Here is a 15900-nt window from a genome sequence, read left to right on the forward strand (position 1 = left end):
TTACATTATTCTGTATTTAGTTGCTGTATGTTTAAATTTCCCTCTTTTTATTCCAAAATCAGTTAAATTCTTAAATAGAATTTCTACATTAACTGTTGTTGCTGCAGTCATAACTACTTTTGTAGTACTAGGAAAAGCAATTTATGCAGGAGCTTCTGGTAAATCATCAAATGGAAGTGATGCAAATTATCCAACATTCAGTGGAAAATTGTGGCCAACTGGAGCAATGGATTTCTTTACTATGGCACCATTTATTACTGCTAACTTCCAAATACATTCTTGTTTACCACCATTGTATGTTGGAACAAAAGGATTATCTAAAAAAACGAAATTAGCTGCTTTACAAGGTGGTAGTTATGTTTCTGTTTTAACTTGTTCATCCTTATTTATTATTATGGCAGTTAGTGGACATGTAAGTTTTGATAAAGTTTCATCTAATGTATTAAATGATTTTTCAAATCCAAACAATTCAGATGTAGATTGGTTAATTATTGTTTGTCGTATGTTAATGATCATTGTTGTAGTTATTTCGTATCCAGCATTAATGTTCCCAACATGTGCAGGTATTCTTAGATATATTCCAAAGAAATGGAAGATAGTACAATTATGGAATAGTAGAATTATTATTTTAATGATTAGAACTTGTATTCTTATATTAACAACATTTTGTGCAACATTTATAATAGATATTGGAGTTGTATTCTCAGTGGCATCAGCTATTTTTTCTATATTTGTGGTTTATGTTGGACCAATGTGTATAATGATGTTATGGCCTCGAATTGAAAAATTTGGTGATCCTAATTTCAGAAAATTATCAATAATAGATAATATTATTTATAATAAAGTTGTTGATGGAAATCAAAGATTTACTCAAAATGATATTGAAACTGCATTAGGAAAAGAAGAAGCAGAAAAAAATGAAGGTGTTGCTGATGTTGTTGTTACAATTGATACAAATACTAATGGACAACAAGAAATTGAATTAAATGAAATTAAAAAACAAAAAGAAACAAATATTGAAAGTCCTGAAGATGATTCATCTATTATCGCAACAGATGAGACTGATGCTGAAATTATGAAAAATAAAAATAAATGGATCAAACTTCCAGATGCACATATCCCAATTTGGAGATATATTGTGTATGGAATTGCTATGTTGATTTGTATTGGGTTGTGTGTTTTGTCTGTTGTTGGAACATTAATAGAACAATTCACTGATTGACTAAAAATAAATAAAAAGATTTTGTTATTTTTTGATTATCAATGATTCAAGTTTCTAATAATAAAAATTACATAATATTATTATAAAAAAATATTATTTTTATAGTATTTGAAATAGGGCAAATTTCTATAAATATCTTTAGGTAAAAATAAAGGAAAATGGAAAAATGAATTAATCCACAACTAGTAATATCAAATGGTTAACTTTACTTGTGATAAGTGCGGTGAAACTATAAAGAAATCAAAAGCAAAAGCCCATGCATCAAAGTGTCGTGGATTTTGTGGGTATACTTGTATTGACTGCCACAAATCATTTAAAACTGAATCTGAATTTGATGCACATAAACAGTGTATAACTGAAACTGAAGCTTATCAAGGTGCTTATTTGAAAAAGAAACAAGAAAAGAAAGAAGTTTTAAACGAAGAAAAGAAACCAAAAACCAAAGTTGAGAAAGAAGATAAAAAAGACAAAAAAGAAAATAAAAAAGAAGCTAAAAAGGAAGAGAAAAAAGAAAAGAAGGAGAAAAAAGACAAGAAAGAAGATAAACATAATGAGAAGAAGGAAGAAAAGAAAGAAGAGGGTATTAAAGACTCTTCAAAAGAAGAAAAAAAGGAAAAAAAGAAACATCATGAAAAGAAGGAAAAGAAAGAAGAAGAAGAGATTAAATCTGATAAAGATGATAAAAAAGAAGAAAAGAAAGATAAAAAGGATAAGAAAAAGGAAAAAAAAGAACACAAAAAACATGATAAGAAAGAAGAAGAAATTAAAGAAGAGAAAAAGCCAGAAACTAAAGCTGAGAAAGAAGATAAAAAAGATAAAAAACATAAAAAAGAAGCTAAAAAACAAGAAAAGAAAAGTGAAGGCACTAAGAGAACAGCAAAAATTATGACAATAGCTGATTTAGCTGATATTTCTGCTGATGAAGACTGAATGAATTTATTTTAATTTTTATAAACAAAAGACTTTTTATTATTAAAGAGAAAAAACGACAAATATATTTATAATAAAAGAAATTAGTTAATTTAAGAAAAGATTCATTGCATCATCTAAGCTAATTGATAATAAGTGTATTTCTTTGATATAAGTAGAGTACTTAGCAACTAAAACAGTGGCAGATAATTGTTGATCTTTAGAACCCTTTTTTAAATCATTTTGAGCATCAGTAAGTTTTTGATTATATAATTTCTCTAAACTATCAAGGAAATGTAATTGATAAAATAATTCTCTTTGATTCAAGATACTTAAAATATAAGCCACCCCAATAAGGAAACCATCATCAGACATAATATAACCTTCTACATCAAGATTTGTTGAATTTCTTAATAAACGCTCTTTAGCAGCAATAATGAAATCTATATAAGTTAATAATAATGAAGGAAGAGATAAATAGAAATATTTGAGATGGGCATATCTTTGAGAATTTAATTCATCTTTAAATATTTCAACAAGTAATGTTAAATATTTTAAGTCATATCCATCATAAGATTTAGAATATTCAGAAATAATTTTTGAAAAATTTTCTGCAGCAGTTTGAATTGATTGAACTTGTTTAGAAGTTAAATCAACAAAGTCAGGAATATTAAAAAGATCAGGAATAAACTCAATAGTTTTGGCACAATGCATCAATCCACCTGTCCTTATCATTCTAACAAATCCAATAGAATTACCGATGAATGTAATTAACATTCTAAATAAATCTAAATAACTTGAACTTATAACCTTTTTGTTGTGTTTAATTTTTCTAAGCCCAAGTCGTTTAAATTCTTTAATATCTAATTCTGCCATTGATAATGTATAAATTTTTCCATCAAATGTTTTAAGTGATTTCATTAAAATACCTTTTATTTGGTCATCAAATAAAAATTCACTTAACAATGTAAATTGTTTTAATAGGTATTGATAAACATAATTAACACATGTATTCATTATTCCCATTCCATGTGTTTTAATTGACTCTGCAATTTGATTAATTCCAATAGAACTTAACCTGTTACCATCTGATTCTCTTTCAATAAAACATTGAGAATATAAATTGTAATGATATTTCATAACAAAAGAGTGAATATTTTTCATTATCCTCAATACGTCAAGTCCTTCAACTGTTGTTTGTCCAATTAAATAATTTTCAAAAAGATGTAACCCATATTTTTTTTCTCCTAACACCTTCATTCTTTGATATTCGTCCCAATTATAATGTTTATAGAATTTAGTTTCTAATGAGTTTTCTATTTCACTTTTAATATGAATACATCTATTTAAAATAATAAATGGCTGATCAATTATTCTTTGTATATCTTGAATTGGATGAGAAATAATATTAACATCATTAACATTTAATTCTCCATAGATTTGTAATCTTAAATCTTCTTCAATTTGAGTTTGTAATGGTTCAATAATTATTTTTTTAATTAAAAGTTCAATTTCATTATTTAATGCTTCATAAATATCTCCAACAATAATTGTTTGAAGTGATTGATTTTTAATAATAAATGAATATACCTTATTAAACTCAGTAAAACTTTCATAAAATTCTTCATTTTTAATAATATTTTCATATATTTTTTCTAATAATGGATATCTTACAAAATAAAGAAATGCCATATTTGTTGCATTTTTTAATTCTTCATTAATTTCATTAATCATAATAATTTCTTTTATTCTTTTCCAAATACTATCAATTTTATCTGCTTTACAATCTTTTCTTAATTGATCAAGGTATATTTCCATTATAATAAATTCTTTAGAATTTATATTTTCATTCATATAATTTGGAATAACATCTTTTAATTTTTCTGCTTCATTATTCTTTTTAATTGTATTAATTTCTTGTTCTACTTTATTAATTAATTTTATAATTGATTCATGCTTACTTCTTTGAATCTTTTCAGTAATTTTAATAATAAGGTTACAATATTTTAATGTAATTCCAATAACACTCATTGGAGTTGGTCTTCCAACTAAACTAAATCCATATAATAATTCAACTATCCTTCTTTTTAGTTCATAAATAAGTTCTATCCCTTTTGTTAATGAAATTTTTTTTAATAAAAATTCATTACAACTTGCAATTAATGTTGATGGATCTTTTATCACTTTCAAACTTTCATCTAAACTTATTGTTCTTGTCTTTCTTATTCTGCTTATTAGGTTTGATGAATCAATAGGACTTTTTGAATCAAAACAAGTTAATATAACTGGGTATTTACGTGCTATTTCTTCTAAATTTTTATCTAATGTTCTTGACAACGAACGCTCAGATGACCACGAAACATAAGCATAGCAAAGATAAATAACAGATAAAATATCTTCTGGTGATGCAGTTGCTTTAATTATTCTAGAGGTCTCAAACAAACATACAGAGTGCATTATTTTAATAAATAAGGAGGTTGGAAATTTAGAAGATGGTAAAGAGAAGTCTTGTTTTAGTATATCATTTTCTCCTTGAAATCTATTTTGGAATGTTGTCATAATAACTAATAAGTTTGCAATCTTTTCTGCATTAGGATTATCTCCTGCTGCAGCACCTGCATAATTTGATATTAAATGATAGTAAAAGCTGATATGTGATAGAAGTGTTGGATTATTATGAATTGATGTGTCAAGAAGAATGTGTGCTGATAACAACCTTCCAATATCATTAAACAAGGTTCTAAAATAGTATTGGACTTTGGCTTGAAGAGCAGAAGTAATAAATTTAACAATAGACTGAATCAACAAAAAACATTTCTTTGAAAAAACTGTTATAGAATGAATTGATGGAATTAATGAAGTAATCATATCCATTTCTACTGAACGTGGAATTACACACTTTTCTTCTGATAATTTCTTTGTCACTGGGTTATAATCACCATACATAATAAATTTATGTTGGAGACTTGGTAATTCTTGAAGGATTTCATTTGTTTTTGAATGTAATAAGACACAATTTTTTAATAAAACTTTTATATCGTTTGGAGCATTATCAAGTGCATGGGTTTCTGGTTTCATTTCCATTGAAAAAGGAGTTGTTGGTATGTGTTGGTGATTATAACTCATTTGTGATTCACTATTAATATATTCTCGAGTCATTTCATTGATAGAAGATATATAAATACTTGACTGGTCTTCAATTTGTTTGGTTTGTTGAGGTGTTATTGTTGTCATGTAGAAGAAATTTGTTAAATAAGTTAATTCGTTCACAAAATAATTTTTTTATTTTTCAAAAATATTTCTTAAAAAATGTTATATATAACCGATTTATTTTTAAAAGATTAAAATAGACTTTATCAATTTAAAAAGAGTAAGTACGAAGTTTGAACAAATTAAAATCATTCAAACTATCTAATTTTATTTTTATAATATATTGTTGAAGATTCTAAGAACTTTTTTATTTTATTATTGTTGTTTTGAATACTTACAATATAGTGTAAATATTTCTGTGTTATAGAAAAAAAATTTTTTATATATTCATTCTACATATTTGGCTTTTGTCCAATATTTTTAGTCTTCTTTTTAATTTCTGAATAGTAGAAATATTTTAATATAATGAATCTTTCTAATTTTTTAATTAATATCATTTTTTTGAAATTAGACCACCGAATATAAATAAAAACTAATTTATAGGGCTTAATATAGTTTGTACCTTTTGTAAAGTGAAATAGCAATTACCTTTACATTGGAAATAAAAAAAGCTTTTAGTACTACTATTAAATAATATAAACAGAGTATTTTCCTATTATAAATTAAATTAAAATTTATTTATTTAAATTAAAATTCTTCTCTCTTTAAATAATAAGGATTAGTAATTTTATTTTAGAAACCTAAAGAAAGGTCAAATAGACTCTCTGGTTTTGTTCATCCAGAATTTAGTAACTAGCAAGATGAAAAATACAATTAAAATATATTCCAGTACTTTGAAGTATTCAAAGATAAAAATAAATCGAATAACAAAATAGAAATTTGTTATTAATATTTATTTTATGTTTTTAAATGTATTTATAGTTATTCCAAATTTAGCATTTTAAGAAAAAACAAAAAGAATTATAAAAATAAATAAGAATAAGTTAAGCAAAAGTTCCCGAAAGGACAGAGAAATAATAAATTCAAAAAAAGTGTCTTGAGAAGAGAAATGAGGAAAAACTCCCGAAAAAACACAGGAAAATATACTAAAAAGGAAGAATCCAAAAGAAAAAAAAGACAATTGAATTGAACTGCAAAAGTAAATGAACGCATTAGTAAGAAAATTAACATATATTGCAGAAGACTGTGGGTTCACTTATCAAGAACTTGAAGAACAACCACAGGAACCAACTTCAGAAGAAGAACAAGAACAAACTGAATTTGGAAAAAGAAGACATATTTTAAAAGCACAAATTAAAGACGCTAAAGATTTAATTGAGAAAAGAGCGGAAATGGAAGCACAACCTGATGTCGATAAAGTTGAAGTTGTGAAAATTTCTACAGATATTCGTAAAACAATGAAAGAAGTAATTCGATTAGCGGAAGATTTAAGGGCATATCATGATAATGATGTATATAAGAATAGAAAGAAAGTTTGTCATTAAACAATAATTAAAATGAAAGATATTTATGTTATGATAGAAAGACCCAAAAATTAGAGATAGATTAGGAATTGAAGAAGAATCTCTTAAATGTATTCAACAACATATCGAACAATTACAAAAAATGGATAGAGAACGAAGTGGAATGGGTGATGTTAATAGTTCTGGAAGACCAACAGTGAATGGATTAGATAAATATAAAGTAGATGAACTTCCTGATATAGAAGACGATGAACGATTTAAAATATTAAAAGAAAATGATAAAGAGATTGATGCAAAGTTAGATATTCTTGCCCAAGGTGTAAAAGATGTTAAAAATGTAGCACAAGAAATTGGAGGTAAAATTGATGTTCAAAAAGAAAAATTAGATGTTCTTGAAGATAAAGTCGATCACGTCAATGACCGACTTGATGCAACAAATGCTAAATTAAAAGGATTACTTGAAAAAGTACGTGGTCCAGATAAAATGTTAATGACAATAATGATGATTTGTTTGCTTTTAGGTGTAGTCAGTATTATCGCAATGATTTTCCTTAAATGAATAATTTACGATTGATGGTTTTATTTTAAACTTTTTAAAAATTTAAATTTTTTTAATTTTTTCATTTAATATTTTTTATAAAAAAAATTTTTAAAATAAAATTTTTAGATGAAAGTAAATTTAAAGATCTGCAAATTCTTGTGAACATGATTTCTTAATTGTTGATTTAACAATTTTTGCTCGTTTAGCTGTTATTTTAGTACCATCTGGGTAATTCCAAACTGATTCGATAACTATTTCATCAGCTTGTTTACAAAGGATAAATAATCTATTTTCACAACTTTCCCATTGTTCTACAAAATGTCCATCACAGTTATATACTTGAAATTTATATTCAAATGGAATTGTACTAATATCAACTTCTGCTATGCATTTTCCATCTTTATATGTCATAGTATATCCTTCTGTCCAATTACCAAGCTCTTTAGAAGAACCACATACTCTAATAACTTGTCCTGGATGGGTTTTATAATCAATAACAAATACAATATGAACCATTCTGTTTTAAATAATCTTTATAAGATTATCCTTAAATAGTATTCAAAATCTCTCTACTAAAAAACTTGAAAGGCCTTTCTCCTTGCTGCATCACTTCTTTCACCTTCATTCTTTAAAAGAATCTTCGGATTCTTTCTTTGAATAAAATTATCATTTTATAATTCATTTATAATTTATTTATTAATTATTTACTATAATGTGAATATAGTTTGTGATTTTTAAATGTTGGGGCAATTCGTTTTTTACATCTTTTGATCGTTGTTCTTTTCATAATGAAATTAGTGATGTATAACATAAATTAAATTAACTCAAAAATGAAAGAAAGAAAACTAAGATGTATGAAACCAAATACCAATACAAGACTAAACTATCTTAAAAAACTTAAACTCTGCTTAGATAATTATTGTAAAGATGTAAAAGCAAAAAAAAATAGATTGATATGGGATAAAGAAATTGAAAGACTAAAAAATGACCTGTACATTAAACAAATACTTTCTTATATGGAAAAGAAGTCCAACCAATTAATTTATTTATGTGATTCACTTAACTTAAATCAATTTATTGAAAGCATTGAAAAATCTAATCCTAATTTATATAATCAAGACACTATTGAAAACCTTGTTAATCAATTTATATCATTAGACATTGGTGATATTCCTAAAGAAGAAGGAAAAAATGAAGAAGATTTCTCTAAACAAAATCAACAAGAAGAACAAAGCGAAAACCAATCAATTCAAATTGTTCAACCAGTCACTATTATTAATGATAATGAAGATGATAAATATCAAATGGTTGGTGGAGGAAATACACTTGGTTCATTATTACATATAGTTAGTAATCAATCTACAGATGAAAATGAATTAGAAATTAAACAAAGACCACTCTCAAATGATAAAGAAAGTAAAACATTTCTACAATTAAAAAAAAATCAAATTCCAAAGAGAACAATTACATATTCTCGTATAAACAAACCACCCTCTGACCAAAAAGAAGAATTAAATCTATCACCATCAGTTTCAATTATTAATTGTTATGAAGATAATGATAAATCTGATAATACACTTCATCAACTATTCAATGAAACAGAAAATGAAAAAGTTGTTGATTTAACAAATACGAAAGAACCGGCTTGTCTTGCTTTAGACATTGAGGAAGACTTTTGTGTATTAAGAAAAAAAAATGATCATGTTAACCAGTGTTATGACTTATCACTAGAAACTCAGTCAATCTTCAGATCTTTAATTCCGTTATTGTAATTGAATAATATCTATAAAATCATCTCATTCAACTCTAAAGAACTGAAAATTTTTATTTATATTAAAATGGCTTCTTCTTTTACAAAAGAACGCAATAACGAATTTTTAAAACAACTAGACTTTAATGACAACAGAGATTTTGAAGATGCCCAAAGAGGGTTTATTGGTACTATTGAAGATGGTATAATCCTTACCAAAGAAGGTAATACTTCTTATTCAATGAAATCTTATGACTTCTTAAAAGACAAATGTCCTGACACTGTCAACCCAAGTTTATGGAGACAGTGTCAACTTAATAGAATTAATGGGTTATTTGAAGTTCTAAAAGATAAGATTTATCAAATTCGAGGTTTCGATATCTCTAATATGACGTTTATTAGAGGAGAAAAAGGATGGATTGTTATTGATACTCTAACCACTACTGAAGCCTCTTCTGCAAGTCTTTCTTTATTTAGAAAATATTGTGGAGAACTTCCAATTACAGCTATCATTATTACTCATTCTCATGGAGATCATTGTGGTGGATTTATTGGAGTTGGAACAGATGAGACGAAAGTATATGTACCTCCTAATATGATTAATGAGTTAATCAGTGAAAATATATTTGCTGGTCCTGTTATGGATAGAAGAAGTACTTATATGTATGGTCAAAACTTAACTACTGGACCAACTCAATTTGTTGGTAATGGACTTGGTCAACAACTCTCTCATGGATTAAATGCTTTTCCTAAATATTCTCAATGTATAGAAATTAAAGGTGAACAAGAAATTATTATTGATGGCGTGAGTTTCCATTTTATAGAAACTCCAGGAGCTGAAGCACCATCTGAATTTGTATTTTACATTCCTTCTATGAAAGCGTTCTGTGCTTCAGAAGAGATTAATCATATTATGCATAATCTAATTACTCTTCGTGGAGCAAAAGTAAGAAATGGCAAATTATGGGCTAATTATATTGATAAAGTTATTGAGAAATTTGGTGATGACGTTGAAATTAATTTTGGATCACATCATTGGCCAACATGGGGAAATCAAAGAGTAAATGAATACTGGGAAAAACAACGAGATTTATACAAATTTATTCATGACCAAACTTTAAGATATGCCAATCTTGGATATACCCCTAACGAAATTGTTGATTTATTAAAATTACCTGATTCATTGGCTAATGAATTCTATTGTAGAGACTATTACGGATCTCTTAGTCATAACATTAAAGGAGAATATCAATTATATATTGGATGGTATGATGGTAATCCTGCACACTTAGATCAATTACAACCTTCAGAATTAGGAAAAAAGTATATTGAAGCATTTGGAGGAGAAGGTAAAGTACTTGACCTTGCACAAAAGGCATTTGATAAAGGAGAATATAAATGGGCTGTTGAGTTACTTAATCATTTGATATTTACTAATCCAAACAATGAACAAGCACGTTTATTACTTGCTAATACATATACTCAGATGGCTTATTCACAAGAATGTGCAGTATGGAGAAATATTTATTTGAGTGGAGCACATGATTTAAGAAGAGAACCAATAACAATGGCAAAAAGTGATAATTTGAAGAATCCTTATGTTCTTCGTTCAATGAGTTTAATACATATTTTTGATACATTATGTATTATGGTAGATCCAGCAAAATTAGTTGGTGCTGATTGGAGAATTAATTTATTATTTGATGATGTGAAAGAAAATTATTGTATTATTGTAAAGAATTGTGTTGTTAACATCAGAAGTAGTCTTCATAAACAACCAACTTTCACTGCTCATGTTACTAGACAATTATTATTTGGAATATTTGCAAAACAAGTTAACCTTCAAGAAATTATTCAATCAGGAAAGATTCAAATCAGTGGTAATCCTATGCATTTATTTGGATTATTTGGATCAATTGGGGTTCAAAATCATCTTTTCAATATTATTGAGCCATAATTTAAACTTTTATTTTAATTAATTTTTGTTATAATAAAATAATAAAACACATAATTAATAAACCATAATTTAAACAAATCAAATAATTAATAATTGATTAAATTATCTTTCTATTTTTGATTAGCAATGAAGATAAATGCAGTTATCCCTGTCCGAGAACTGCAAATGTGGATATGTTAACTAAGTCTGAGCTTAACTTTTTTAATTAGTAAAAATAAAAAATAAGAAAAAACAATTCATTCTATAAAAAATAAAAATAAAAAAAAACTAAAAAGTTAAAAGGAATGGAAGATATTCAAAAAGCACTTCTTGTTGTTTATGGAAATGGTAGTGATACTCAACTTAAAACTCAAGCCAGTTATTATCTTGCAGAAGTTTTAAAGAAAAGAGAGTCTGTTCAATATTTTGAAGGATTAATGCAAACACCTTCAGAGGATTCTCTCCAAATAGTAAAAGTTAATTATGGTGCAACAATATTGCAAAAAAGATTAATGTATAGTTTTGATTTGTTTCCATTAAATATGCTTACTGGAATAAAAGATTTCATCTTCCAAAAATTGATTCAATTTAAAACAAACAATTTAATTGTTAAACAACTTTCGTTATGTGTTGTTGCTTTGGCATTACAAGACCCTAGTTGGAATAATTTTATGGATAATGTTGTTCAAAAGATTCCAATTTCAAATGAAAATAATCCATTGTTATTAACTTTATTTATGGAAATTGCTAATGCTTCAAGTAAAATGGATTTAATTGAGATATCTATGAGAAATAGGTTTATTCAAATAATCAGTCAAGTTACTCCAACAATTATTCAATTTATTATTTCTATTTGTAATCAAGATATTTCGTTAATCAATAAATCAACTGATTGTCTTTGTTCTTGGATTCAATACTCAACTATCTCAGTTGATTATTATAAAATTTCCCCATTAATTCCTTTCTTATTAAAACAATTAGGCTCTTCTTCATGTGAAGCAGTGTCAAATGTAATGGATACTTTTATTAAAAAATTAACTCACATCGACTCTCATTCTCCTTCTCCTCAAGAAAAAGAAACTATTATGAATATTGCTGTTGGTATTCTTCAAGAATATACTAATTATACTGTCATGATATCAAGAAATCCATTAAATTGTTTCTTTGAAATATCTCATTTAATTGCAATTGATTTATATAAATATGTAACTTCTCAATATTCTATATTAATCAAAGAACATTTAAACCAACTTATTCTTGCATCTGACACTATTAATGAAGATATAATTAGAAGTGTTTCTGAAGCTGCTATTGTTTTACTTGAAACTACATCAACTCGAAGGGCAAGTGAGGCTACAGTTCTTTATGAATTCTTAACTAATTTTGCTAGACAAATGATGCAAAAAGTTGTTTCATTACATTTTGATCCACAAGAACGTCAAGGAGAAGACTTAGAAGAATTTCTTAAATTCAGAAAGACATCATCTTTTTATTTATTTAGAAAATGTATTGATGTTCTTGGAAATTCTGCTTCTATTGATATTCTCTCTGGACTTTGGAATTCAGTCAATAATAAAGAAACTATTATAGCTGCTCTTATTGCTGGTTATGAAGATTTTTCTATGAGTAATTCTCAAGAACTCTTTCAAATTATTTCATCCTCAATTCAATATGTTTCTCAACAACAAAATGTCCCATTCGTATTTACAAGAAGTTTGATTATTGTCCTTGGTAAATATGGTAGGTTTTTCCATGATAGTTGTCCTCAAGTAGTTCCAGAATGTATTAATTTCTTATCAAAATTTGTTGGTAATGATTTGTATGGAAGTAAAACTGCAAAATCAATGATGTTATTATCTCAAGAATGTAGTAGTCAAATGGTTCAAAATTTATCACTTTTAAAAGGTATTTATGGTAATGTTATTCACTTAGTTATGTCAGGGAAATTAAAAGGAAATGAAAAACAATTTGAAGATTATATCCATGCATATTGTAATGTTATTGGATCAGCACCTACACATGAATATCTTCAAGAATTATTTAATGAACCAAATATTGTTATTAAGAAAGGTGTATTAGGAAAAGTTATTACTAATGAAACAATGACTGCTTTTTGGTTAATGAAAACTATTTTTATTGGGCTAAAACGTTCTAAATTCAAACAAGAAATTGCAGCTGTAATCATTGATTATATGGTACCACAAATGTTATTCTCATTACTTGAAATTGCATCAATAAATAAAAATGAACAAGCATTAGAAAGTACGTGCATTGTTATTGGAAAAATGTTTATGGTCATTGAAGTTCATTGTCAACCAATTTTCAGTCAATGTATTGATTCCATTAAGGCATGTTTTAATATAACTCATTCAAGTTCACTTATTAATTGTTTGTCAATGATAGCAGATGCATTGTATACTCATTCTATATTCCAAGAAACATTAAGAAAGAATTGCGTTCCATTACTTATTGAAGCAATGAAACTCTGTACATTAACAACAAATGACTTAATTATTGATTGTGCTGATTGTATTTTTTATTTCAATAGAATTAAATTACCAACAGAATTTCTTCCATATGCCTTTAATTGGTTATTACAATTTACCTCAGTTCCAGATCAAGATGCTTATCATGCAATTTGTGAAAATCTTGTTGATTTTATTAATGATGGAAATTCAATTGATTTAGTAAAACAACCAACGACTTTATTAACAATGATTGAAAGTGTTGTTCATCTTTTTTCTAAAGATAGACAAGATGATTGTATTACTGTACTCAGAGAAATTTATATTACAGACATTCCATCTTTCTGCAATAACATGCAACTAATTTTACAACAAAAGTATACTACAATACCTAATGGATTTAAACAAACAATAATAACAACTTCAAAATTATCTAAAAATGATTTCATTAAAATAATGAAAGAATTATTTATGCTTTTGAAAGAAACTTCATAAAATTATTCTTTCTTTTTTATTTTCTTTTAATTTTTTTAATTGAATAAAATATTAAAATAAAAATTATTTACTTTAAACTGGTTTTTGTTTATAATTCAACAATAACGAACCCATGATCTTTATCTTCACTATATTTCATTCCCATTTCATTTAACGTTTTAACTACTTCTTCTTTAATTTTAGAAAACCCTACTGTATTATGATGTCCCATACCACATTGACATCTTAATATTTTCTTTCCATCTTTTTTACGTGCCTCAATTTCTTCTTTCATCATAATGATAGCTCCTTCAATTTGAAGACCATGTAAATCAATAGTATCTTCTTCTGTCTCATATATTTGAACTTCATCAAAAGCTGCTTTATGTGTTGTGTATTTCATTGCCTCAAATTCTTCTTTTTGTTTTTGGAATTCATCATGTTTTGCTTGAACATCATTTGCTCCTGCTTCTTTAGCAACTAACCATGCTTTCTTAGCTTCTTCTACTTGGTCATGTTTTTTATCAAGTTCTCCATAATGTTTGGCATAAATTTCATCAAGAAGAATACTTTTATCTCCAGAAACAACTTCTTTTTTCCCATTTGGTCTATCTTCAATAACAGGAGCATCTCCTTTTGGTTTTGGAACATGAGTTCCTTCAGCTGGTTTATTTTCAATTGGTTTTTCAGTTGATGTAGTTTCAGTTGGTTTAGTTTCTTGTTTATTACTAGGCACAGTTTCAGTGGTAGTAGTTGTGGTAGTTTTATTTTCAACTCCTTGATATGTTTGGTCATTGTTTTGTTGTTGAACTGGTTTTTGATTCTTAGTTTCTTTATTCAAAGGAGTATTTTCATTCACAGATCCATTGGCTTTACTTTTCTTTGATAAGCAACAACCCATGTAATCTTTCTTCTATCAAATTTAAGTTTTTTTTCTTTTAAAGTTCTGTTAAATCCTATTTTTATCATATTTTGAAACTTCTTTCACTATATTTTGTACAAATTTCTTTTAAAATTTTCTTATGATTTTTCTTTTCACTTTTTTAATAAAAATTTATTATAGAAACTAAATTATATTCTAAGATCAATTTTATTTTTAAGACTTTTCTTTTTTTGAAATTTCATTGTTCTATTTTTATTTTAATTTTATTTTTTTCGTAAAATAAAGAAAAAATTATCCAAACTATATTTATCTTATGTATCAAATTTATTTAATTTTATCAATCAAAAAACATATTGAAGTTCATTTTTTTCAACCCTTTCAAGTAAACCTTTATTAATCAAAAATTCAATAGCTTTTCTGATTATTCTTTTATTAACGAAACATGTATTTTGAGGTGATGATAATAAAATTGAAGTAAGTTCATTGATTGATTTACTTTTTTCTCTTTTCATTATTTTCATAACTAAACAAATGAGTTTGTTGATTTTAAGTTGTTCATTGTCAATTTCAATTTCTGGTTTTTGTGTTTGGTTGTTGGGTTGAAGTAAATTAGTAATTTTATTAGTTGAAATAAAAGAAGGATCTAAAAAATACGTTTTATGTTCTTCTTTAATTACTTTATTTCCAACAAGTAAAGTAATCATTTTTATCATTACGTCTTTATTAGGACTAAGTTGAAGTAACTCTTCTTCAGTAATACATGATTTTTCATTTAATAACATAAGAATTGTTGTTTGAATAGTGTTACAATGAAGTAAATAATTAATTTCAGTGTTAAATTGATATTTTAAAACACAGTATGAGAGAATTGGAATAAAAATAAGTTTTTTATGACTGTTTTGAGGAAGATTTATGTAAATCGAATTCCACTTATTTAAAATACTATTCATAATAGACGGAAGAGTTATTTGAGTTAAGACCATTGGATCTGGTTGGTATATAGTAAATATAGAAGTGTTAAATTTAAAAGGGATATCAATAAATTCTTTAATTTTATCACCGAAAATAGAAGAAATTTTATATTCTTTAATTAATTCAATAATTCTT

General features: G+C 26.1%; 9 protein-coding genes across 9 annotated transcripts in view, besides 24 other annotated features; 5 read left to right on the forward strand and 4 right to left on the reverse strand.

Annotated features, from left to right (window-relative positions):
• EDI_140860 (amino acid transporter, putative) overlaps positions 1-1222 on the forward strand; it is a gene marked incomplete at both ends in the record, with an annotated part of 1338 nt that extends 116 nt beyond the window's left edge. The window contains one exon of the mRNA XM_001733288.1: positions 1-1222. This exon is cut by the window's left edge and continues 116 nt beyond it. Within this exon, the coding sequence (XP_001733340.1) occupies positions 1-1222 (1222 nt within the window).
• Positions 808-844: a sequence feature (AT_rich).
• A 55-nt stretch (positions 1223-1277) lies between the features above and the next one.
• Positions 1278-1326: a sequence feature (AT_rich).
• A 346-nt stretch (positions 1327-1672) lies between these two features.
• Positions 1673-1795: a microsatellite.
• Positions 1796-1818: 23 nt separating this feature from the next.
• Positions 1819-2000: a microsatellite.
• Positions 2001-2020: 20 nt separating this feature from the next.
• Positions 2021-2105: a microsatellite.
• A 50-nt stretch (positions 2106-2155) lies between these two features.
• Positions 2156-2199: a sequence feature (AT_rich).
• A 13-nt stretch (positions 2200-2212) lies between these two features.
• Positions 2213-2248: a sequence feature (AT_rich).
• Positions 2240-5365, reverse strand: EDI_140980 (uncharacterized protein; the record flags this gene model as incomplete). Its single annotated transcript, XM_001736418.1, has 1 exon — positions 2240-5365. One exon carries the CDS (start codon positions 5363-5365, stop codon positions 2240-2242), a length of 3126 nt encoding a protein of 1041 aa, XP_001736470.1.
• Positions 3614-3636: a sequence feature (AT_rich).
• Positions 3758-3794: a sequence feature (AT_rich).
• Positions 4058-4079: a sequence feature (AT_rich).
• Positions 4255-4275: a sequence feature (AT_rich).
• Positions 5366-5401: 36 nt separating the features above from the next.
• Positions 5402-5480: a sequence feature (AT_rich).
• Positions 5481-5543: 63 nt separating this feature from the next.
• Positions 5544-5566: a sequence feature (AT_rich).
• An 82-nt stretch (positions 5567-5648) lies between these two features.
• Positions 5649-5669: a sequence feature (AT_rich).
• Positions 5670-5731: 62 nt separating this feature from the next.
• Positions 5732-5784: a sequence feature (AT_rich).
• A 150-nt stretch (positions 5785-5934) lies between these two features.
• Positions 5935-5976: a sequence feature (AT_rich).
• Positions 5977-6163: 187 nt separating this feature from the next.
• Positions 6164-6201: a sequence feature (AT_rich).
• Positions 6202-6423: 222 nt separating this feature from the next.
• EDI_140990 (syntaxin-72, putative) lies at positions 6424-7303 on the forward strand (the record flags this gene model as incomplete). Its single annotated transcript, XM_001736419.1, has 2 exons — positions 6424-6753; positions 6803-7303. 2 exons carry the CDS (start codon positions 6424-6426, stop codon positions 7301-7303), a joined length of 831 nt encoding a protein of 276 aa, XP_001736471.1.
• Positions 7304-7321: 18 nt separating this feature from the next.
• Positions 7322-7410: a sequence feature (AT_rich).
• A 13-nt stretch (positions 7411-7423) lies between these two features.
• EDI_141000 (uncharacterized protein) lies at positions 7424-7801 on the reverse strand (the record flags this gene model as incomplete). The annotated part of the gene is made up of 1 exon (XM_001736420.1): positions 7424-7801. One exon carries the CDS (start codon positions 7799-7801, stop codon positions 7424-7426), a length of 378 nt encoding a protein of 125 aa, XP_001736472.1.
• Positions 7802-7941: 140 nt separating this feature from the next.
• Positions 7942-7992: a sequence feature (AT_rich).
• Positions 7993-8115: 123 nt separating this feature from the next.
• Positions 8116-9057, forward strand: EDI_141010 (uncharacterized protein; the record flags this gene model as incomplete). The annotated part of the gene is made up of 1 exon (XM_001736421.1): positions 8116-9057. One exon carries the CDS (start codon positions 8116-8118, stop codon positions 9055-9057), a length of 942 nt encoding a protein of 313 aa, XP_001736473.1.
• Positions 9058-9102: 45 nt separating this feature from the next.
• Positions 9103-9125: a sequence feature (AT_rich).
• On the forward strand, positions 9124-10992 carry EDI_141020 (uncharacterized protein; the record flags this gene model as incomplete). The annotated part of the gene is made up of 1 exon (XM_001736422.1): positions 9124-10992. One exon carries the CDS (start codon positions 9124-9126, stop codon positions 10990-10992), a length of 1869 nt encoding a protein of 622 aa, XP_001736474.1.
• Positions 10989-11098: a sequence feature (AT_rich).
• A 91-nt stretch (positions 11099-11189) lies between these two features.
• Positions 11190-11259: a sequence feature (AT_rich).
• Positions 11260-11276: 17 nt separating this feature from the next.
• EDI_141030 (uncharacterized protein) lies at positions 11277-13931 on the forward strand (the record flags this gene model as incomplete). Its single annotated transcript, XM_001736423.1, has 1 exon — positions 11277-13931. The coding sequence occupies one exon, from the start codon at positions 11277-11279 to the stop codon at positions 13929-13931; it is 2655 nt and encodes an 884-aa protein (XP_001736475.1).
• Positions 13928-14001: a sequence feature (AT_rich).
• An 18-nt stretch (positions 14002-14019) lies between these two features.
• On the reverse strand, positions 14020-14811 carry EDI_141040 (uncharacterized protein; the record flags this gene model as incomplete). The annotated part of the gene is made up of 1 exon (XM_001736424.1): positions 14020-14811. One exon carries the CDS (start codon positions 14809-14811, stop codon positions 14020-14022), a length of 792 nt encoding a protein of 263 aa, XP_001736476.1.
• Positions 14812-14949: 138 nt separating this feature from the next.
• Positions 14950-15131: a sequence feature (AT_rich).
• A 3-nt stretch (positions 15132-15134) lies between these two features.
• EDI_141050 (uncharacterized protein) overlaps positions 15135-15900 on the reverse strand; it is a gene marked incomplete at both ends in the record, with an annotated part of 2100 nt that continues 1334 nt past the window's right edge. Inside the window, one exon of the mRNA XM_001736425.1 lies at positions 15135-15877. Within this exon, the coding sequence (XP_001736477.1) occupies positions 15135-15877 (743 nt within the window). The remainder of the gene's footprint in view (positions 15878-15900) is intronic.

This window comes from Entamoeba dispar, genomic scaffold (assembly GCF_000209125.1).
Source record: "Entamoeba dispar SAW760 scf_1105229459845 genomic scaffold, whole genome shotgun sequence".
In the NCBI taxonomy this organism is placed as follows: Eukaryota; Evosea; order Mastigamoebida; family Endamoebidae; genus Entamoeba; species Entamoeba dispar.